The 24,525-nt window shown below is 41.6% G+C and overlaps 1 protein-coding gene across 1 annotated transcript in view; it reads left to right on the top strand.

The window, feature by feature from the left end:
- Positions 1–9,700, top strand: part of LOC142673175 (neurturin-like) — a 37,313-nt gene extending 27,613 nt beyond the window's left edge. The window contains exon 2 of the mRNA XM_075847187.1: positions 8,175–9,700. Within this exon, the coding sequence (XP_075703302.1) occupies positions 8,175–8,608 (434 nt within the window). The 3' untranslated portion in view covers positions 8,609–9,700. The remainder of the gene's footprint in view (positions 1–8,174) is intronic.
- The last annotated feature ends 14,825 nt before the right edge of the window (positions 9,701–24,525 follow it).

Below are 24,525 nucleotides of genomic sequence, written 5' to 3'. Positions count from 1 at the left end.
GTAAAAAAAAAAAGACGTTCTGACTTACCGATAACTCCGGTCCGACCTCCCGGGATGACAGTTTAGTCCAAGTGACAGCTGCAGCCAATCACAGGCCAAGCACAGGCTGCAGCCAATCACAGGCTGCAGCGGTCTCATGGACTGCGGCGTCATCCTGGGAGGTGGGGCCGGATGACAAGAGAGGGACGCGTCACCAAGGCAACGGCCGGGAGCCCGGACTGGGGGAAGCAGGAAGTTCTTGGTAAGTATGAAATTTTTTTTTTATTCACAGGTTGGTGTATATTGTGTTCGGCATTCACTGTCGAGGGTGCTGAAAGAGTTACTGCCGATCAGTTAGCTCTTTCAGCACCTTGGACAGTGACGGGCGTCGACTAGCCTCATCTCTATGATGGCGGCTGCGTGAAAATCACGCAGCCGCGCATCATACACGGATGACACACGGAGCTGCCAAGTGCCTTTTGCGCGCGCAAAACGCAGCGTTTTTTGCGCGCGCAAAACGCACACGCTCGTGTAAATGAGGCCTAACTGTGAATGTTTCATCTGTGTAGTATTAAAGGGGAATTGATCAGCAGCCAAGAGCACACCTTAAATGAACAAATCATCAGAACAATGCACTCTAAGGCCACGTTCAGACATGGCGGAATGGCTGGTGACAGTCCGCAGTGGAATTCTGCAGCAGCCATTTTTTACATTTGTTTCTATACATTTTTAGTTAACTGAGTTCAGACATTGCGGAAAATAACTGTGTGGAAATTAGGCTGCGGTGCAGAATTTTCCCTCCGCAGCATGGTCATTACATTGCGGAGAAAAAGCGGAATTTCACTGCGGATTTCAGCCTTTGCGAATCCGCAAAGGCTGAAATCTGTGGCTAGTCCGCTGTGATATCTGCAACGTCTGAATTACCTGTCAAATATGCAAATGTTGGTGCAGATTCATTGTGTAATTGCCAAAATCTGTACCAACATTTGCAGCAAAAAAAAATCTGCCACGTCTGAACGTGGCCTTAGGGTATGTTCACACGGCAAATTAAAAAAGGCTGTAAAATCAGGAGCTGTTTCCAAGGGAAAATAGCATCTGATTTTCAGCCGTTTTTTAAGCCTCAAACGTTTTTTGATGCGTTTTTTGCGGCCGTTTTTAGAGCTGTTTTTCTATTGACACAATGAAACACTGCTCAAGAAGTGACATGCACTTCTTTTTATGGGGCGTTTTTTTACAAGCTATTTTTTCAAACGCCCGCATAAAAAAAAACGCCCTGTCGGAACGAAACGAGGTGAAATCAATGGGCAGAAGTTTGGAGGCGTTCAGCTTTTCTTGAATATTAAAATAGAGCTAAAATTTCAAATGATAAATGAATATCAGTGCTATATTGTGGTGAAATAACAATATATATTTGATAATGACACCAAAACATCTTTCTACAAGCTGGAATGTCAGTCTTTCCTTTCCTGAGGATCAGGGGCGTAACTAGGAAAGACTGGGCCCCATAGCAAACCTCGCCTGGGTATCACACAACCCCCCTTGTAGATAGTGCCTCACTATAGATTCCGCCACACAACTCCCCCCAATAGATAGCACCATACAGCCCCCTGTAGATAGCGCCATACACAGCCCCCTGTAGATAACGCCATACAGCCCTCCCTCTGTAGATAACGCCATACAGCCCTCCTGTAGATAACGGCATACAGCTCCCCTGTAGATAATGGCATACAGCCCCCCTGTAGATAATGCCATACAACCTTCCTTGTAGATAACACCATACAGCCCCCTGTAGATAACGCCATACAGCCCCCTGTAGATAACGCCATACAGCCCCCCCTTCTGTAGATAACGCCATACAGCCCCCCCCCCCGTAGATAATGCCATACAGCCGTCCCCCTGCAGATAACGCCATACAGCCCCAAACCCCCCTTGTAGATAATGCCATACAGCCCCCTGTAGTTAATGCCATACAGCCACCCCTTAGATAACGTCAAACAGCCCCCTGTAGATAATGCCATACAGCCCCAAACCCCCCTGTAGATAACGCCATACAGCCCCCCTGTAGATAACGCCATACAGCCCCCCTGTAGATAACGCCATACAGCCCTCCCCTGTAGATAACGCCACACAGCCACCCTGTAGATAACGCCATATAGCCCCCTGTAGATAACGCCATACAGCCCCCCTGTGGATAACGCCATACAGCCCCCCCTGTAGATAACGCCATACAGCCCCCCCTGTAGATAACGCCATACAGCCCCAAAACCCCCTGTAGATAACACCATACAACCCCCTGTAGAAAAACGCCATATAGCCCCCCACTGTAGAGAAAGCCATACAGCCCAAAACCCCCTGTAGATAACGCCATACAGCCCCCCTGTAGATAACGCCATACAGCCCCCCTGTAGATAATGCCATAAACCCCCTCCCCCCCCAAAAAAACGACCTACAGTTTGTCCTACAAAAGAGATGTATCCCCTATCCACAGGATAGGGGATACATGTAGGATCGCTGGCAGCGATAAGGAGAACGGGGAACCGAAAGTCCCCCGAAGTTCTTCATGACAAACCTCGGACTTCCAGGGTCTGCGAAGTTCAATAAAAATGGAAGGAGCGCTGGTAACGTATGCGCAGAAGCGCGACTGGTGCACAATTAGTTCTCCTTATCGCTGGGTGTCCCAGCGATCACACATGTATCCCCTATCCTGTGGATAGGGGATGCATGTCTTTTGTAGGAACAACCCCTTCAGTGGCGTCGCGCTGTAGCAGCCATAGCAGATGCTAGCGGAGCCTCCGGCCATGGGAGGGTCTTATGCTGCGGGCCCCGCAGCAGCCGCTACGGCTACTACAGCGGTAGTTACGCCACTGCTGAGGATGTGTTTTCAAATTTAGCAAATTCCAGTGTAATATCATTGGAACACATGTTATATGGGTATTATTTTATTTTTTTACACACTAACATAGGTTAAAAAAAGACGCAGGTCCATCAAGTTCAACCTTTCTCAATTAATAACACGTCATGCAGGATTTATTATAATCCTCAATGCCATTTGTCAGTAAATAAACATCTAGCCTTTTTTAAATGCTGTCATTGTATCTGCCATTACTACCTCTTGGGTTAGGGCATTCCATGGGTTGACTACTCTAAGGGTATGTAGTGGTTCAGAATGCACTGGACCAAGGCAGGTGCACGAATAGGGTCCCAACCCAATCGTATTTGAAGAAGTATTCGGCACACAAAATGTAGTTTTTAATTGGCGCCAAAACAAGCGGTTAGCCGCCATACAGATAATAGCGCCGAACCCCTGGATATTTCAGGAACCAGTGGAACTAAGTGCCTGATGAAGATCTCCTGACCGAAACGTCGCACGCACTAAGCCTCTGGCATCAAATACAATCAACCTAAAGAATTTAAATACTCTAATGGTATGTTCACACGACCTCTTTTCAGATGTAATGGAGGCGTTTTACGCCTCGAAACACGCCTGAAAGGACGTCTCCAATACATCGGAAAACATCTGCCCATTGCTTGCAATGGGTCTTACGATGTTCTGTGCAGACAAGCTGTCATTTTACGCGTCGCTGTCAAAATACGGCATGTAAAATGACGGCTCGTCAAAAGAAGTGCAGGACACTTCTTGGGACGTTTTTGGAGCCGTTTTCTCATAGACTCTATTGAAAACAGCTCCAAAAACGGACGTAAAAAACGATGTGAAAACGCTGCGAAAAACGCGCAAAATACGCGAGTTGCTCAAAAAACTTCTGAAAATCAGGTGCTGTTTTCCCTTGAAAACAGCTCCGTATTTTGAGACGTTTTTGACTCTGCTTGTGAACATACCCTTACTGTAAAGGACCCTTTCCTATATTGATGTTTGAAACGCAATGAAGTTCCCCTGGCCCTCTGTAAATTCCTCTAAAAGAAAAAATCATGTGCTAGTTCTTTGTAGAGACTAGAGATGGGTGAACCTATTTGGCACTGATTAAATTTGGTTAGAATTTCCCATAAGTTTCGGATTCGCCAAAATTCAAGACTTTTGAGATTCGCGATGCACAAATTGGCAAAATGGCGGCCGCCAGCGAGTGCCAGCTGACACTATATAGATTAGAGCAATAAAAAGAGGGAAAAAGAGAAGATTAAAAAAAGAAAATACTGTACTCACCACCTCCCCTGGTTTCCCATAGTGACGCGTTCCTGCCGGCCTCCTGAAATGGCATTGTTTTGTCCCATGTCACCGCTGCAGTCTGTGATTGACTGCAGCAGTCACATGGGACAATAAGACATTATCTCAGGGGGCCAACAGATGAGATGATGTTGTTGTTTTCCATGTGACCGCTGCTGTCAAACACAGCGGTCATATGGGACAAAATTATGTCATCTCAAAAAGTCGGCAGGGATGCATCACTATGGAAGAACAGGGGAGGGTGGGTATGGGATTTTTTTTTTTTTTAGGGTGGAATTGCAACTGCCCCGATTGCCCTGTTTAACTCTATGATGTCTTCTAGGACTGTATCCAACTTGGATACAGTCATAGAAGACATCAGAAAGTTAGACAGGGTAATGGGGGCACTTGCAACTCACAGAAAATTTATTTCGGCCTGAGAGAGACCTTTCATCCCATTTAATAATCTAGCAGCCTGCTTTTGAACTCTCTAAAGCTCTCCTTTATCCTTTTTACAGTGTGGAGCCCAAAACGAAATCCTATATTTCAATATTTATGATGTGGCCTTACTAGGGATTTATAGGGGTAACATTACATTTTAATCATGGGTTTTTATCTCTCTATTTATATACCTTAACATTTTATTTGCGTTTGCAGCTGATAAGATATGTGTCTCACATAATAGGAAAAAAAACTCTGTGATGAACATACATTTAGGAATATTAAGCATGCAGTTGAAATATCAAGACCTTTGTAGAGATCTTTTGTTCAACTGTTAGAATCTCTGTTGTCATCCGTCTGTTTTCTCACACAAAAGGATAGCTACAATAAATAAACAGACAATAAAGCTGCCTATATATATATTACAATAAACTAGCTAAGAAGTGATTTTGTGTACTACGTTATTGTTTCCATTAAAAAAACTGAAACTTTACAGAATTTATTATCAATGGTAATGCAAACGGAAGCTATACTTTCTGTTCGGTTTTCCGGTTTTCTGTTTCTCTGACGGAATAGATGAACGGAAACCCCAAACGGAACCCAACGCTGATGTGAATAGGCCCTAAATGGTTACATTTTAAGATTTCTGTAAACAATATGCATGAATTCAATTATTGTTTTCAGCAATTATTTAATATGTAAAAATCAATCTTATGGCACGACAATTAATAAAATGTGGACAACACTGCCTACACGACATATCGTCATTTTACTTATATGACCTGGCCAGTGACTAGTATTCTGTCTAACTTAAGCAATTTTCAAAGGTCATGGTTATGATCATTCCAAACTTACAATATGAATCCAGTCTCCAGTATTAAAGAGAAATTCTTTAGGGCCAATTCACAGTTTTATGGTGCTGATTTTGACTGGGAAACCGCATCAGAATCAGTGCCAAAAAACGTCCGAAACTGCCTCCCATTGATTTCAATGGGAGACTGAGGCGTTTTTTTTTCTGCGCCAGCTTTTAGCCGCTCGCAGAAAAAAAAAGTGGCATGTTCTCCACCTCTGACCTTTCATTGAAATCAATGGGAAGCGGAGAAAGCATTTTTTCGCAGCGTTTTTTGCCCGCAGCCCTTGATGGCCGTGGGCGAAGTGCAGGCACAAAGGTGCAGGCAGGTCAAAATCTGCCTCAAAATTTCTGAAGGAATTTTGAGGTTGATTTTTTTTTGCCTGCAAATTCCACTGTGTGAACTAGGCCTTTTTGCCAAGGATTCCGACACGGTTTCCGCGTCAAAATCAGCACAAAAAAAAAACTGTGTGAACTGGACCTTAAGTGTAAACAGCATTAGGATTATTTTTAGATGTCTAAGTGCAAAAGTTTGCTACTTTGTGCAGTTATGCTATAACATATAATACACACACACACGTAGCCCAAAAATCTACTTTTGATATATATATATATATATATATATATATATATATATATATATATACACAGTGCTATAGTAAAGCACTGTACAGTAAAGTAAAATTACACTGATACTTTCAGAGCATCAAGGAAAGATTGCCATAAAAAAATACAACAGAGCTAAATATAAAACAGTAAATGAAGCAAAAAAAAGCCGTGTATGATGACTACTTAAAAACACACACATTGCATGCCAATATATCCTGTAATATAAATATGTGCACACAGCAATGTGCCAATAAACCAAACAAACATATTTAGAAAGCAATTGTATCAATTATTCTAAACACAATATATCAGATGCCAACACAACAGTTGTGAGTAAATTGTAAATATGCCACCACATACTATATAATATGCCAAACGTGCCACTGCATAAAGTCTGCCCTTAAAGTAAGAGGTCAGAAGAAAAAAATTAACATAAGCATATACATATTGTATCTCTATAAATAGGACATATCAACCAGTTGCTAACCTAGTGAGTAATTTCCCATCTAAAGAGATTAAACGGTCATTACTTATCCATAGCTATACTTTATTGATTATGCACACGTCAGTATTCTGGTCAGTATTTTGCTTCAGTATTTGGAAGCCAAAACTAGGAATGGGTCCAAAACACGGAAGAGGTGCAAATCTTTCCATTAGGGCGGGTTCACACGTGGCGGAATTTCACTTAAATTCCGCTGCGGACACTCCGCAGCGTTAATCCGCAGCGGTGCCGTTTGTCCATTGACTTACACTTTAATTTAGCAGTGTTCGTTTAGACGAGGCGTAAAATTCCGCTGCGGAGCATAGGCTGCGGAGCGGAATTTGGTGTCCGCAGCATGCTCTGTCTGTTGCGGAGCAGTGGCGGACTCATGGCGGAATTTCTCCATTGACTTCAATGGAGAGTCAAAATTCCGCAATGAAGTCCGCAGATCTTATGTGTGCTGCGGAGCGTATTGGTTTTACTACCATGACATTTCTTCATTCTGGCTGGACCTATGTATTTCTAGGTCTACAGCCAGACTGAGGAAGTCAATGGGGCTCCCGTAATGACGGGAGCGTTGCTAGGAGACGTCTGTAAATAGTCACTGTCCAGGGTGCTGAAAGAGTTAAGCGATCGGCAGTAACTGTTTCTGCACCCGGGACAGTGACTACCGATCTCAATATACATGTATCTGTAAAAAAACATATAAGTTCATACTTACCGAGAACTCCCTGCGTCTGTCTCCAGTCCGGCCTCCCAGGATGACGTTTCAGTGTAAGTGACGGCTGCAGCCAATCACAGGCCAAGCACAGGCTGCAGCGGTCACATGGACTGGCGCGTCATCCAGGGAGGTCGGGCTGGATGCCGAAAGAGGGACGCGTCACCAAGACAACGGCCGGTAAGTATGAAAATCGTTTACTTTCACTAGGGAAAGTGCTGTCCCTTCTCTCTATCCTGCACTGATAGAGAGAAGGGAAGCACTTTTCCCGCAGTCCGCAGCAGCTAGTCCGCATCAATGTACTGCACATTTTGTGCAGATCCGCAGCAGAATCTGCAACGCAGATTCTGTGCGGCATTGATGCGGACAGTTGCGGAGGAAATCCGCCACGTGTGGTCATGCCCTTATAGGTTTTCTCTGTTTATGTTCCACTACTGGTTTCGGCTTCCAAATACTGAAGCAAAATACTGACCAGAATACTGACGTGTCCATGAGGCCTTAGCATCCAGATACTAGTTAATAGGACTCAAAAAGAGTTGTGCAAGGCAACTTGGACTTCTAGGTATAACAAATCTAATTTACTGCTAAATGCTATGAGTACTTGATATAATATGAACTCTCTGCTTCAATTTCCTATTTTAGCAGCAACTTGAAGTTTACAATCTATTTAATTTCATATTTCATAAAATGGGGCATACAGCTGACAATGTCAGGTATTACGTCAAACGAAAGAACCATAATTTTCTCAATTGATATATTTTTGCCGAAAAATATCTATAAATTAAATTAAATGGTAGGACAATTCCATATGTGAAAATATGCTGATGATAAAACAAATTACAAAATGGTTCAGACTATTGTAACTTATTGCATTTTAATTTCTTTATTTAATAAAGCTTTTTTCTACCATTGACAGATATTTGTCTTTTGTTTTCAGACACTGCTCTTTTCGAGAGTTATACTCAAGGCGAGATACGAGAACTTGTTTCTACTCTTGTAGAGAGGTACAGCCAATCTATACATTCTGGGGACGACCCAAAAAATGTAGCAAGAATGAAGAGAGCCCGTGCGCGCAAACAGCCTTGTACTATAAAAGAGCTAGAAGTGAGAGTCAGCGAGCTTGGTCTGGGCTACATATCCGACGAAACAGTTCTGTTCCGCTATTGCAGTGGTACATGCGAAGCTGCTGTACGCAACTACGACCTCTCTCTACAGAGCATCAGAGGCAAAAAGAAGATAAAAAAAGAGAAAGTAAGAGCCAAACCTTGCTGCAGGCCTCTAGGATACGATGATGATATTTCTTTCTTGGACGCCAAAAATCATTACCATACCATCAAAGAGGTATCAGCTAAGGATTGTGGCTGTGTTTGACAGGTATCAAGGATGAAACCAAAAAAAGGTTTGTGTCCACTAGAATGAATGTACACACTTCAAATTATAAAGCTTCATCCCATGAAGACAGGAGATCACCAATTTCTACCTCATTGAATTTCATACATTGAGATATGACTAAAAAAAAAAAATGGTTGCAAGTGACTGAAAGAACTAGATGGAATCAAGGAACTGGAGGTTCTATATAATCTGAATGGATGACCATAACTCAAATACAGATCCGGACTTATGTCAGTGAAACATGATAATGAAACATGAGAAGGAGTCAAGCTTTAAGTCTTGCAATATATTTGCATAGCAAGTGGACTGGGCTGATACCCTCTGAGTGAAATATTTATAGGTTCTTCTCTACTTCCTGCAACCAGACGACCTTTCTATTTTCTTTTAACCAAAAAATAGATTTCATCAAATAAATGACGTACAGTGAACTTTTTATCACTTATTCATCCAGATGACCAAATAAAGCAGTCACAGAATATCCGTGCCAAAATTCAAGCTCTGCAACTTTGGACAATGACTTTAAAGTGTGTATCTTCTCTTACTATCACAAGTAGCCTGAAGGCACCAGGTTATCAGCATTATTTAATTGTATACATGTACATTTTGCCTGTAAATGTCAATGAATGCCGAAAGATATGAGTTGATGTATTTTCTGTATTGGTAATATTTATAAGTATTAAATATAGTCAAGAATCTGATTATGAAATGGCAGAATAGAATAATGACCCTTTCATTTATATTTATGTTTAGTAATAAATTAAAGGGGAACTTCCACCCAAATCAAACAATTGGGCCATAGATTAGTAAATCGCTAGTTAGAGCAGAAGCCAAAATTTGGTCATTACTTATTTAATTACAGAGATATTGGAATTTTTCTGACAACCGGAAGTGCGGCCATATAGGTTGTCACTTTTGAATTGTCTTTTCAGTAGCTAATGGTAAAACCATCGCTTTGATATTGGTAGAACGTTCAGACAAAATGAGAGCTGACCTTTAGTTTCTTAGCAGCTACAATATTTAGCAAAAATTATGGTGACACCTGACCATCACACTCATATGATCTTGTGAGACATCCCATTACAAAAGCATGTGCATTAATATGGAGTTGGACCCCCTTTTGCAACTATATCAGGCTCCACACTTCCGGGAAGCCTTTCCACAAGATTTTGAAATGTGTCTGGGGGAATTTGTGTCAAATCAGCCAAGAGCATTTGTAAGGTCAGGCATTGATGTTGAATGAGAAGATCTAGATCACAATCGGCGTTCCAATTCATCCCAAAGGTGATTGATGGGGTTAAGGATAGGGCTCTGTGCGGGCCACTGAATTACCTCCACACAAAACTTGTCAAACCAGAAAATAGCTTTCCCTAAATTGTTGCCACAAATTTGGAAACATAAGATTCTCCTGGCATCCACTAAACCCAGATTCATCCATCAGACCGCCAGATAGTGAAACCTGATCCATCACTCCAGAGAACACGATTCCATTGCTCCAGAGTCCAGTGACGGCGTGCAATACACCATTCCAGCTAATGCTATGATATTAGACTTTTGTGCATATGCTGGAGCATGGAAACCCATTTCATAAAGCTCCCGATGCACAGTTCTTGTGTTGATGTAATTTCCAGAGGCAGCAGCACTGTAGTGAGTGATGCAACAGAGGATAAGCAATTTTACGTACTACACGTTTCAGTAATCCATGGACCAGCTCTGTGAGTTTGCGTGGCTGAGCTTTTGTAACTCCTAGATGCTTGCACTTCACAATAATAGCACTTAGAGTTGACCAAAAAGACCTAATAAAAACTTTTACAAACTGACACGTGACAAAGGTGGCATCCTATGACTGTGCTACATTTAAAAAAATATATTTTTATTTTTATTATGGATGCCAGAGGCTGTATGTGCGACGTCGACGTTTCGGTCAGACAGACCTTCGTCAGTACTGACCACAGCAGCGCTATACACGCATCATTTTGTACCGATCCAGTCCCCAGCACGGCTCAGTGCCCGACGAAGGTCTGTCTGACCGAAACGTCGACGTCGCACATACAGCCTCTGGCATCCATAATAAAAATAAAAATATATTTTTGTAACACAAGCAAGGTGTGCCGAGTACAAATTCTTAACCTATACCCGGGTTGGGACCCTACCTCGAGCACCCAAAGAAACCAGTGCCATCTGAACACAACCATATGTGCTACATTTAAAGTCACTGAGTTCTTCATTTGGATGTGGCTGAAATGCCTGAACTCAATATCAAAGGGTAACTAAACGTTTAAAAAACTTTTTACATGTCAATAGCGATTCAATTTAGCGATCGGTGGGGGTCTCAGTGCTCGGACTCCCACCGATTGCTAAAAATAATCGCTGTGCTGCTTTGTTTCTGATCGGCTTTCCTCAGAACGCCAAGCAGTGTACGGACTCATAGACTTTCAATTAAGCCCATACACCACTCGCTTTCCAAGGAAAGATGATCAGAAACAAAGTGGCACAGCACTCACCTGAGTGCTCAGACCCCCACCGATCAAAACTTCTGGAATGTCAAAACTTTAAGAGTTTAGTTACACTTTAAGAAGGGCTGTCTACATACTTTTGGCCATATAGTGTCATTTAAAAGTGACAACTGATATAGCTGCACTTAACATACAATGTATATATATCTCATTAAGTAGAAACAAACATAGTTACCAAAGTTTGGCTATTATTCTAACGTGTGATTTAATCATATATGGACAATTTTAGGTTTTGGGTGAAAATCCTTTTTAAATGAGTGTATTTACATTGCATTCACTAAAAAAGATATATTTATCTATGCAAACAGTGGAGTATTTACAGACAATCATTTCTTTCTATATACTGTTTAAACAAAGCATACATTTTGTTGATAAGCAATTACTTTGTTAAAACAAAGATTTGGTTTCACCTAATAAAGAAGCTGTCGGTTCTTTTGAAATGTCTGGTTTAGTAATTGCTTATGTTTCCCATGAAATAACAATTCTGGAGCATCTTTCTTCAGAATTCCATACTGCTGCATTGTTCTGTCATTCCTCCTGCAATTGAAAACTGGGGTGTGTGCCTACACAGTTGGCACAATTAGCACTGATTGGACAGTGTCAGGATGTGTAGGGACACACCCCATTGACAAGGGGAATGGCAACACCCAGTTGTTAATTTATTCATACATTTCTAGGAGGAATAACAGAAGAATGGCACAATTCAGAGTTCAAAGAAAATATGCTCCAGAATTGTTATTTCATGAGGAATAAAGCTATTTACTAACATAAAAAAATAAAAAACACAAAAAATTATCTAAACAAAATAATCTTAAAGGGTAACTAAACTTTCTGAAAACTTCTGACATGTCTTAGTGACATGTCAGTAAGTTTTGATGGGTGGGGGTTCCGAGCACTGATACCCCCACCGATTGCTAGAACGAAGCGGCAGAAGCGCTCGGGTGAGCAATGAGTCACTTAGTTTCTGATCGGCTTTTCACGGAAAGCCGAGCAGTTGGTGTACGGGCTCATAGACTTTCTATTGGGTCCCTTTAGCTCAGCTTTCTGGAAAAAGCCAATTAGGAACCAAGCGGATCACCGCTCACCCGAGCGCTTCTGCTGCTTCATTTTAGCGATCGGTGGGGGTCTCAGTGCTCAGACCCCCGCCAATCAAAAGTTCTGACTTGTCACTATGACTTGTCAGATGTTTTCTGAAAGTTTAGTTACCCTTTAACACAGTACAGTAGGAGGTAACAATTTTAAAAATAAAGGAATACATTTGCACTTTCTTAGACAAATTAAAATTAATTTATAACTTTGTTAAATATAAATACTTTAAACAATTTTTACAAAGATTATCAGGTGATTGTGCACAACACTGACATCAAATACCCGGACTGGTAATAATATTCCACATTGAAAACAATAATTCATGCATGTCCAACTATTAAAGCCACCCTCTGGTTTTACCTAAAAATTTAATTTCTAGCTTGGAATGCAGAGTTACCTTACCTGTTGCCCTCCATTTTTGCTTCTTGTGACACCAATCCGCTGATTCCTGGTCCCCCTCTTCTGTCATCCTAGATGGCCCTGGACATCGTTGGTAAGCGGTGCTCATGGCTGCTCACGTGAGCAGCGCTAGCCAATTGGATAGAACTGTGGAGTGTCTCAGACTACTGAAGCACAGTGTGCATTGAGTAGTCTGAGGAGCGCTGCGGCTATCTTGGATGACAGAAGAGGGGGCATGTGAGGCGGCAGATCACAACAAGTGAAATGGAGGGCACCAGGTAAGTTAATGCTGCATACCCCAGCAAGGGTTACATTTTTAGGTAAAACTGGAGGGTCACTTTAAATTCATGTACGTATAGCCATTAATTCATAAGGTATCAATTCATCAATAAGTAAACAAAATGGCAGGACGTGTCTAGTGGGCCTACTGATCATAGACACATAAATGTAAGGAGTGGGTGATTATTATCAGTAGGCTCACTAGACATTCCCTGCCATTTTGGTTACTTTTTGATGAATTGATACTATAGAAATTAATCGTTGTATATACATGAGTTATATTTAATGGTTGCACATACATGAATTACTACTTTCAATGTAAAATGTTATTACCTGTCAATGTACCTGATATAAGTTTTGTGCAGAATCACCTGATGAACTTTGTTTAAAAAAAATGAACTATTTATATTTAATAAAGATATCAATTAATTTTAATTCCTCTACATGGACATGACCTCTTTAAAATTCCACATTTTAGCACAATTTTAGAGTTAAAATGTTATTTAAAAGTTAAGTAACTTTGTAAATACTTTGCTTTATTGTTCTTGCATCATTTTCAAGTTATTTCATGTTGTATTCTCCATTCATATATGTCTCTGCTTTTGATAGTTGTTCAGAGTATGCTGCTTTTGTATTGCTTTCACTGTCAGACATGTGACCTAACATCATAGTTGTAAAGGTATAACTGTCATCTGGGCTCCTTTCTGTGGTAACAGGATTTCAGCTATCACTGATAATAATTGTGTTTGTCTTCGAGAGCTCACAAAGACTCTAACTAATTTATTTGCAGTTTATTAAAATGTATTATTTATAACACCTATAATATATGTATACATAAAATTGCTGCACTATTATTGGTCAGTTCTATAGGATTGATAATTTGACTATTACAATTCTACTAAAACATTGGATAGCTTCAAGTCTACCTAACTTTTCAGGTGACTTTTCAGAATAACTTGTCATGTGTGTACATGAGGAATAACACAATTGTTGGCGATTATATGCATTTTCACGTGTTTTGCTGTGGTTTTTTAGCCGTTGAATGTAATGCAAAAACCGCCGCAAAAAAAACCCGCTCCAAACGAGTGACGTAGGTTGTTTCTGCCTCCATTTGAGCCAGAGTCAGAGGCAGAAACCGCTCAAAGAAAGAGTATGCCGCATTATTTTCTGCGTGCAGCCAAAATTCGCAACGAAAATTTCTGCCTCCCATTGAAATAAATCGGGGCGATTTTGGGCATTTCTTGGCGCTGATTCCAACGCGGTTTCCACGTCAAAATCAGCACCCAAAAAATACTGTGTAAATGACCACATAGCAGAGCAGAATACTGCTCTCCTATCTCTGTCTGTCATGAGGGGGCCCGTGCTAGCAGCCGTCATGATTTCTACAGCGGTACTGACACCACTACGGGGCCTGCGCCGCTCAGCTCCTAACATTTAGGGGCCGGACAGCACAAGTCCCCTCATGCACGGTGGCATCGCTAGGACCGGAGGGGGCCCTGGTGCTAGCGACAGCCGCAATCTCTTGTAGGGGGGCTGTGTGACACTATACATGGGAGGGGGGCCTGGTGGCACTATATAAAAGGGGGCTTTGTGCCACTTTATGCAAGGGGGGCTGTGTGCCACTATATACAAGGGAGGGCTGTGTGACACTATATACAAGGGAAAGGGGCTGTGTGGCACTATATACAAGGGGAGACTGTGTGGCACTATATACTATCTACTAGGGGGGCAGTATGGCACTATTTACAAGGGGGCTGTGTGGCGCTAGCTACATGGACTGTGTGTGGCAAAATCTACAGGGGACTGTGTGTGGTGCAATCTACAGGGCGCTGTGTGTGGCGCTATCTACAGAGGTCTGTGTGGCACTATATACAAGGGAGGGGGCTGTGGCACTATATACAAGGGGAAGGCTGTGTGGCACTATATACAAGAGAGGGCTGTGTGGCACTACATACAAGGGGACTCTGTGGCACATACAAGGGGGTTGTGTGGCACTATACACAAGGGGGAGCTGTGTGGCACAATATACAAGGGGGGAGCTGTGTGGCACTATATACAAGGGGGGCTGTATGGAACTACTAAGGGGGGGGTTGCGTGGCACTACTAAGGGGGGCTGTATGACACTATTTACAAGGGAGAGGGCTGTGTGGTGCTATCTACAGAGGTCGGTGTGTGGAGCTATCTACAGGGGTCTGTGTGTGGTGCTATCTATAGGGGTCTGTCTGTGGCGCTATCTACAAGGGGCTCTGTGGCACTATCTACTAAGGGGGGCTATGTATGTGGCACTATATACAAAGGGGGCTGTGTGGCACTATATACAAGAGGGGGCTGTGTGGCATTACATACAAGGGGGCTGTGTGGCACTATATACAAGGAGGGGCTGTGTGGAACTATACACAAGGGGTGCTGTGTGGCACTATACACAAGGGGGAAGCTGTGTGGAACTATATACAAGGGGGGCTGTGTGGCACTACTAAGGGGGGGGCTGTGTGGCATTATCTACTAGGGGGCTGTATGGCACTATTTACAAAGGGGAGGGCTGTGTGGCATTATCTACAGGGGTCTGTGTGTGGCACTGTCTACAGGGGTCTGTGTGTGGCACTATATACAGGGGTCTGTGTGTGGTGCAATCTACAAGGGGCTCTATGGCACTATCTACTATTGGGAGCTGTGTGACACTATATATAAGGGAGGGGGCTTTGTGGCACCATATACAAGGGAGGGGGCTGTGTGGCACTATATACAGGGGATCTCTATGGCGCTATCTACTAAGGGGGGGCTGTATGGCACTATATACAAAGGGGGCTGTGTGGCACTATATACAAGGGGGGCTGTGTGGCACTATATACAAGGGGGAGCTGTGTAGCAATATATACAAGGGGGGCTGTGTGGCACTTCTAAGGGGGACTGTGTGGCACTATCTACTAAGGGGGCTGTATAAAACTATTTACGTGGGCTGTTTGGCGCTATCTACATGGGCTATGTGTGGAGCAATCTACAGGGGTCTGTGTGTAGCACAATCTACAGGGGGCTGTGTGTCGTGCTATCTACAGGGGTCTGTGTGGCACTATATACAAGGGAGGGGGCTGTGGCACTATATACAAGGGGAGGGCTGTGTGGCACTATATACAAGAGGGGGCTGTGTGGGACTACATACAAGGGGGCTGTGTGACACTATATACAAGGAAGCGCTGTGTGGCACTATACACAAGGGGTGCTGTGTGGCACTATACACAAGGGGGAAGCTGTGTGGAACTATATACAAGGGGGGCTGTGTGGCACTACTAAGGGGGGGGCTGTGTGGCACTATCTACTAGGGGACTGTATGGCACTATTTACAAAGGGGAGGGCTGTGTGGCACCATCTATAGGGGTCTGTGTGTGGCACTATCTACAGGGGTCTGTGTGTGGCACTGTCTACAGGGGTCTGTGTGTGGTGCTATATACAGGGGTCTGTGTGTGGTGCAATCTACAAGGTTCTGTCCGTGGCGCTATCTACAAGGGGCTCTATGGAACTATCTACTATTGGGGGCTGGGTGACACTATATATAAGGGAGGGGGCTTTGTGGCACCATATACAAGGGAGGGGGCTTTGTGACACTATATACAGGGGGAGCTTTATGGCGCTATCTACATGGGGGGCTGTATGGAACTATCTACAAGGGGGAGGTGGGGGCACTATCTACAAGTGGGCCGTGACACTGTCTACAGGGGGGCTGTATAGCACTGTCCACAGGGGGACTGCATGGCACAATCTATAGGGGGACTGTATAGCACTGTCCACAGGGGGCTATATGGCACAATCTACAGGGGGCACTATCTATAAGGGCTGCGTGTGGCACCTAGGGAAAGAGGGGCCCAGTCAAAAGTTTGCTATGGGGCCTATTCTTTCCTAGTTATGCCCCTGTTAGTCTCTCTCTCTCTCTCTCTTTCTCTCTCTCTCTCTCTCTCTGCTCCCTCATCCTGCTCCCCCTTCCCTCTCCACAGAAAGTTGTAGGCAGGCAGTGAAGTGATACACCCCCACTTTCTGTAGCCCGTCTGTAACCAGGGATGGCCAAAGCTTGACTACAGGGGGTGGACAGCAGATTACAGGATAGGAAACACCTAGTGGCAGTAACAGAAAATTAGCAGGGATAAAAGTTGTTTTTTTTATCAGGCATACTATTAGATCAGTAGAAGTTGTTTGAAAAGTTAGTGTCCATTTAAGTTATACAGAATATTAGTCATTGGCCAGGCCATATAAGCAAAATGACGATATGTTATATAGACAGTGTTGTCCACATTTTATTAATTGTCATGCCAGACTATTGAATTCTACATACTAGATAATTGCTCAATGCAATAATTTAACACATGCACATTTTTTATGGAAATCTTAAAATGTAACCACTTATATCTTTGTCAACAGGAACTAACATTTAGATAATCAGGACTTTTGCAGCACAACAGGTAGTGTTGTTTCTTATACACATAAAGACTTTTTATTGTAAGTATTGCAAGTTTATTGTAATATATATAGCCAGCTTATATATTACTTAAAGGTTGGATAGGTTAAGTGTAATAACTGGTCTGTTCTCCTTATTCCTACGTATCTCACACCGACTGATTGTTCTTAACCCATCAAGTGCAGTCAGTCGTTGTGATATAGGAATAGGGATACTGCAGGTCTTTGATCCCAGAATGCTCTCTTTAGAGATAAGGGTAAAACAGACCAGTTATCACACTGGGGGTATGTATACAAGCAGAGTTTTCAGGCCTATTTCGGGGAGTAAATGACTCGAAATACAGCTTGAAAAACGCTAGCTAAATGCCTACATACATCTGCTCATTGAATTCAATGGGAAAAACGGCGTTTAGTTCAAACAGGCATTTTTTTACACCGCTGTATTAAAAAAAAGACGCGGAAATAGAGGCCCCGTAAAAAGAAGGAGCATGTCACCTCTTGAGCCGTTTTTCATTGTGTCAATGGAAAAACAGCTCCAAAAAACGCCTCAAAAAACGTTTTCGGCTACAAAAACTGCTGAAAGTCAGAGGCTGTTTTTCCTAGAAAACAGCATCGTCATTTTCAGCTGTTTTTGATTTTGCGTGTGAACATACTCTGAACCTATCCAACCTTTGAGTAGGACTGTAATAGACAAATTATCAATCTATAGGGCTTATCAATAATAGTGCAGCATTTTTACATACACATACGTTACAGGTGTTTTAGTGTAACAGGAATTAAGCTGAATTCATTCTGATTTACAAAGTTACTTAAGTAGAGTCAAACTATGGAATATTGCAACATGTTATTCAAGAGTGGAGTTTTCATTTAATTCTTGAGTACTCTTTGAGGCAATAAATTATAGCCACAAACTTCTGACATTAATGTGTAATACAGTGAAACCTTCAGAAGGACAACTCTTTGAGAATGCTTCCCCAAAATGACCAGATTTTTTTGTGACTAATTTGCAATTACATTATAGTCCATGTACAGTGGCCCTCCTTAATTAGAACACCTTTTATTCTGACCGGTGACTGTCCTTTATGAACAGGTTTTGCTGTGGCCACCTTTGAGAGCACCACATTTTTCACTGACTTGACCCTTCTCTGCCCTACTGTGTCCTATGAAATTAAATACAGCAAGGTCAGTAGAAGATAGGATGAACCCAGATGACAGGATGTAGCTCACAGGCTCTGAATGGCTTCTTTTGATTTCTTACACAACCTAAAAGATTCCTCTAAACAGACCATAAAGGGCCCTTCATCTACATACCTGAAAAGCTACAATAGTATCCCACAAACAGAAGGATAACATGCCCAAATAGTAATATGAATATGACTTTAATAGTAGATTGTCAAAAATACAATAAATAGCAAATACAATTAAAAACGAGAGAGCAAGATGTGAGACACAGAAAACAGGTACCTATACAATATCCAGTATAAAGTGAATGAGTGCCTGAGCCAAAATAAACAATGGATAATACCAATTATAACCTAACCATAATCAAATAGATAATGTATCATAAATGGAACTGTCATGTCCGTGGCTGCGGGCTGTCAGCTCCGTTCTTCCCCTGACAGCCGCAGCCACTAGTCGGCAAGCGCTGGCCCCAGCCTCCTCCTCAGGAGAAGCCAGCGCCCGCGTCTACTCACCAATGCCGGATCCCGTAGGGTGCGCGCGCACGCGCGTGCCCGCTCTTAAAGGGGCAGCGCGCGCACCGGACCTCGTTCCTGAACTTTGACCCGTGAGTACTCTGGACTATAAGAGGCGTCCAGACCCCTAGTTCTATGCCTGAGCTTTGTTGTTGTATCCCTAGTCTGTCTTGCAAATGGCCCCCTAGTTTTTCCTGCTCCCAGTGTTTCCTGTTTCCTGTTCCTGTTTCTGTATCCTAATCTTGTGCCGTGCTTGCTGTAGCCGTGCTGTGCTGTATTATACGCCTGACCTGCTTTTCCACACCTGACGTCCACCTGCTGCCAAGTTCCTGCCTAGCCTGCCTTGCTACTGACCGAGCTGCCACAGATACCCTATACGAACTATAGACTCTGACCTGCGTCCTGTTAGCCAGCTGCCATACCGCCAAGGCGGTACGGCCCAGTGGGTCCACAAACCCCCCCCCCCCCCGTGACAGGAACAGAGCACTAATGCATGACCAAGTATGTCTAGCTGCGTATAACATGTGGGGAGGTAACCCCACAAAATGAAATGGATATATCCAGATAGAAATACCTAGTCAAGGATATACAAGTGCAGCCTGAAGCCCAAAAGCTGGACATAAGTAATATGCGAAAAAATACTGAGAGCTAAATGAATACAAAGAAATAGGAATCAAAACCGGAAGAGATATGGACACCTCAAAAGAACGCCTGTTTTCTGTGTCTCACATCTTGCTCTCTCGTTTTTAATTGTATTTGCTATGAATTGTATTTTTGACATTCTACTATTAAAGTCATATTCATATTACTATTTGGGCATGTTATGCTTCTGTTTTTGGGGTACTATTGTAGGTTTTCTTTTGATTTCTTCACAGTGTTGATGCTTTTACTGGTTGAATATAGCACAGAAGCCTCCGTCTCTCTTACAGGAGGATGGAAGAGAGCAAAGGGAAGGGGAACACCCAAGCTCTATATGCAGTTGTCATCATGTTGCATGTGAACAGATATCAGCACTTGTAATAAGCTACAGCACAGTCTGCCACTACCTGCGGAGGAAGGAGCCATCATTTGGAGGAAAACAAGTTAGTGACGCTGGGTAGAATGAGAATGAGAGGGTAGCCTATGCTAGGTACTGAGGAGAGGAAAGCCATGCTGGGGACTAAGTAAAGGGGAGCTATTCCGGTGGCTAAAAAGTAAAGGGGAGCCATGCTGAGGACTGAGAAGTAGAGGGGAGCCAGGGGATTGAGAAGAGGGAAGCCATACTGGGGAATAAGAAGGACTGTGGTGCCATGCTGGGGACTGAGAAGCAGAGTTCAGCCAAGTTGGGGACTGACAAGGACAGTGAAGCCACTGAGGGATACTGAACAGCACTATGTGTTCTTCAACCTGTGGCTCTCCAGCTGTTATGAAATTAAAACTCCCATCATGTGCTACAGGTTTCTGGTAGAGTTAACTGGGAAGCCAAAGGTAGAAGACTGCAGTACAATGTTTGGATAGTAAGTTACATGACTAGTTACAGGGAAGGACAATACTTCTCAGATGCAAGGAATAAATGGATTTATTTTTGTTTAAAAAAAGTACAATATGATATGTGCAAACGGTGTCATTGAATACATGATTTTGGGCTGTTTTATCATTTTGCGTGTTTATTTGTGAACTGTACATGTTTGCTGACTGCATTAAACACATTAAGCACTATTGTATATACTTTTACCTTTGAGAGGACCAGCCCCAAAAGAGATCATTTTTCTGAGTAATTTTGACTGGTCATCTCAAAGACTTTTCACTATATACATAATATATATTCATATTATATATCAAATCATAGATAATTGCCTTGATAGTGGGACACAAATTTGGATCTCAGTCAGTGTTTCTACTATTAGTATTTGTGAGAACAATGTTGTGCCCCTTAACAACAGGATGTCGGTTCTCACTACATGGACAAACTTGGATGTTTTCTTTGAAAAGATTTAATAATTTATACTATTTCGGACACTATACCCTTCTATAATAAGGCTGCTATTTGCACTGTTTTTTCAGCCTTCGGTTGGAAAGGAGAAGTCTTCAAGGAAATGACCTTAAGTGTAAACATGCAAGTGTCTGACAACCACAACAACTTGAGGCAGTTCTACAGTAAAATGTCTCCCTGTATTTATCCTCAACTACCACACTCTACAGAATTCCAATAAAACTTAAGAATTAATTAAATTCCTATCTTACATTTATTTGCTATTTAAGGGTAAATCTTCTCACTAACAACATTTTGATAAGGTTTTCAAAGAAAAACAAAACCTCTATTCAATAAAAACAAACTGCACCATGGAAATCTATTTGCACCCTAGTAAATATTGTTCACTGACATGGCCACATATGTGTTTTTCTCTCATGATAGAGAAGTTAATGCTACAATATTTGTGAAACATGTTGACAGCTCTAATAGGTGTTCTGACAAATGGATGCATGTTCAAACCCATTGTTTCACAGGGATAACAAATGTCTTTGATGATCACGTCCCGTAATCAAATTTTTAATTATAATCACTAAATATATGGCCAGCTAAGTCTTCTTGGATATTTTTAACCTTGGGCTCATTCATTTGAGACTTCCCCTAAATATTGGCAATGAGGTTTCTATAGTACATGTACTGATCACCCTCTAGTGGATTAAAAATTGAACTGTTCAAGGTTAAAATTAAATTTTCAAATTTCTTCAAGTTGAACAAGTACATTAAGTATAGAAACGTATTGCAAATCTTGCACATATTGCAAACAGGCATTGGTCCCTTGCACACGAGTGTGTTCATTTCAGCCCATAACTTGGTACACAAAGCGGAACCATTTTGCACAATGTATTGGCCACTTTGTTGTGTGTGAGAATCTGTTTCACAAATTGTGTCTTTCTCTATAAGCATTGAACTAAATGCTTCTAGGAGAGCATGCAAGTTGTCATACGCCATCCGATGGAGCATACTGCAATTTTCTTTTATGAATACACTGTATTTTAATAAAAATGGTGTGCATGGCCCCATTGAAATACATTAACAATGTATTGGGGATCTACAGTATGTGATACAGATCCCAAATACAGTCATGCACATGAGGCCTTACTCTTCGAGTCCATGCATTGGTGTGAAACTCAATTTTTACTGAATTACAACAATCATATAGGAGTCTAGCTCCAACACTATTGCAATAAATTGGGTTTCATATGTAGGAGTAGTTATGACCTAACAAAAGACTGTAAAATACATTCACTCATAATGTGGGACCTTTGTAAGTTAACCTTAAATCTAACTAATTGTTATGGAATTATATTTGAATGTTTTCATCCTAAATGTGAACCAACCATCCTGCATCCAACATTTTGATTTCTCTAGCAGAAAATTGACTTACACATATTCAGTAAATGCCACAGTTATGCCAAATGCTTTATTTTTACTTTCAAATAATTTATTGCATTTTTCAACAAAGCAAACAAATTTGAAGCCTAAACATTTGATTCCATTTTTTTTAAATTAATATTATTACAAAATAGTGATGAAAGTCCATGAAAAAGGAAAGATACAAATGGTGATTACAATGTCAATATATATTACAAAACTATTAGCCTCTCAACTCACCAACAATCAGTATCTTATTTCCAAAAATTTAGATATCATGAATTTCTATCAAATTTGATATTTTGAGTTGTCAACAAAATGAAATGCTGTATATTATTTTATCCCATGAAATGTATGGTTCTAGCTTGTGTAAACATCTGCTTAATTGACTTTGCAAATAGCGATGCATCTATATCTGTTATAAAGTATTTACAGCTCTTTCTGTTATTATCATCATATGGGATCCAATAGCACATTAAGGCCGGGTCCACAAGGGACGGAAATGTGGCAAATTTTCTGTGCGGATTACATTACTAGCCTTGTGGATGAGATATGAACAAATTGCATCCACATGCTGCAGAACATTTTTCCCACGGAAATCAGAATATGAAGCAGAGTTTTAAATCCGTAGCATGCTCATTTTATTGCAGATATTCAGCGGAGTTCAGCCTTTTCAATGTAGAAGGGGTGAAATCTGCAGTGAATCTGCAACAATATCCACAACAAAGCCATTATGGGTATGAGTACCCTTAAAAAAGATCAATAATTCAATCAAAGCATCTGATATTAAAATAAAATTTGTCCACATGTCTATTGAATTATTTTACCAAGGTCCTGCAAATCTTGCAATTTTGTTCATCTATATAACGTTTTGTTTTCAAAAACAACCAAGAGATATGGTTATTTTATTTCATTCCTTATTTAAACTTTTTTTTTTCATTTCCTTCCTTTGTAAAAGTGTATTTATACCTCTTTATTCTTCAACGTTTTATTTGTACCATTTAATTTTGTATAAAAGGTGTTAAAATGCTAAATATTTAAACAAATAAAGTGTAATTTTCAGAAAGATTGTATGGATTTATGCAATATAGTTTACCATATTTTTTATTTTTTTTAAAAAGAGCATGAACTATTGATAGAGTTCTAAATTGTGGAATTTTATCACATCATATGGCTGCCGTGGGTCTTCAGTTTCTTGCGCTATCAAAGGAGATTCATGACAGACACAATTTGTGGATTTCTATCACATATATCCTAATACAGCAGCTTCACATGTTTATTATACAACATGTATAAACAAAAGACAACACAACTGTAATCTTCGGACTACATGTATCAAATCTGTTTCAGGAAACCAACCAATCATAGTGTGAGTTTTATTTTTCCATTGGGATTAAAAACTATTTCTTATTGCTACGGGCAGATGTGATACCGAATGCCCATTATGCCTACAGAGAAGCGCTTTTTAAAACATTGTACAGTGGGAGATCAAACATTTATGGCATATACCTAGTATTGGGAGGTGTGCTTAAAGGGGTTTTCCAGTCCAATAAAATTGATGGCCTATTTGTGATCGGTGAACGGTCGGGATCCGACTCCCGGCACCCCCACCGATCAGCTGTTTTGAAGGGGCCGCAGTGCTCGTATTGTGAATCGTCGACACACTTGTAGCGGCAGTTCACAGTATTACAGAATTTACTCATTCATTTTAATGGGAGACAGCTGTAATACTGTGATCCGTCGCTACAAGTGTGCCGGCAATTCACAGTGTGAGCAGTGATCATAATAAAGGGGAAGCAACGCTTGTACAAGCGCTGTGGCTCCTTCAAAACAGCTGATCGGCGGGGGTGCCAGGTGTCGGACACCGACTGATCACATATTGATGGCCTATCCTGAGGATAGGACATGAATTTTTGGGACTGGTAAACCCCTTTAAGGCTCATACACACCACCATAATATGGCCCTGTACAACCTAAGTCTATGGGGCCTTACTGTAGTGTTCATAGTGAGCCATAGAGAGGTTATTTTTCCATATAAATCTGACGGAAAAAGAATAGTGCCATGTTCCATGAGAAGTTCTGTCACAGAGGTATTCT

The sequence above is a fragment of the Rhinoderma darwinii genome, assembly GCF_050947455.1.
Source record: "Rhinoderma darwinii isolate aRhiDar2 chromosome 1 unlocalized genomic scaffold, aRhiDar2.hap1 SUPER_1_unloc_5, whole genome shotgun sequence".
In the NCBI taxonomy this organism is placed as follows: domain Eukaryota; kingdom Metazoa; phylum Chordata; class Amphibia; order Anura; family Rhinodermatidae; genus Rhinoderma; species Rhinoderma darwinii.
The sequence above is the reverse complement of the archived record's forward strand: the minus strand, read 5'-3'. Positions and strand labels throughout refer to the sequence as shown.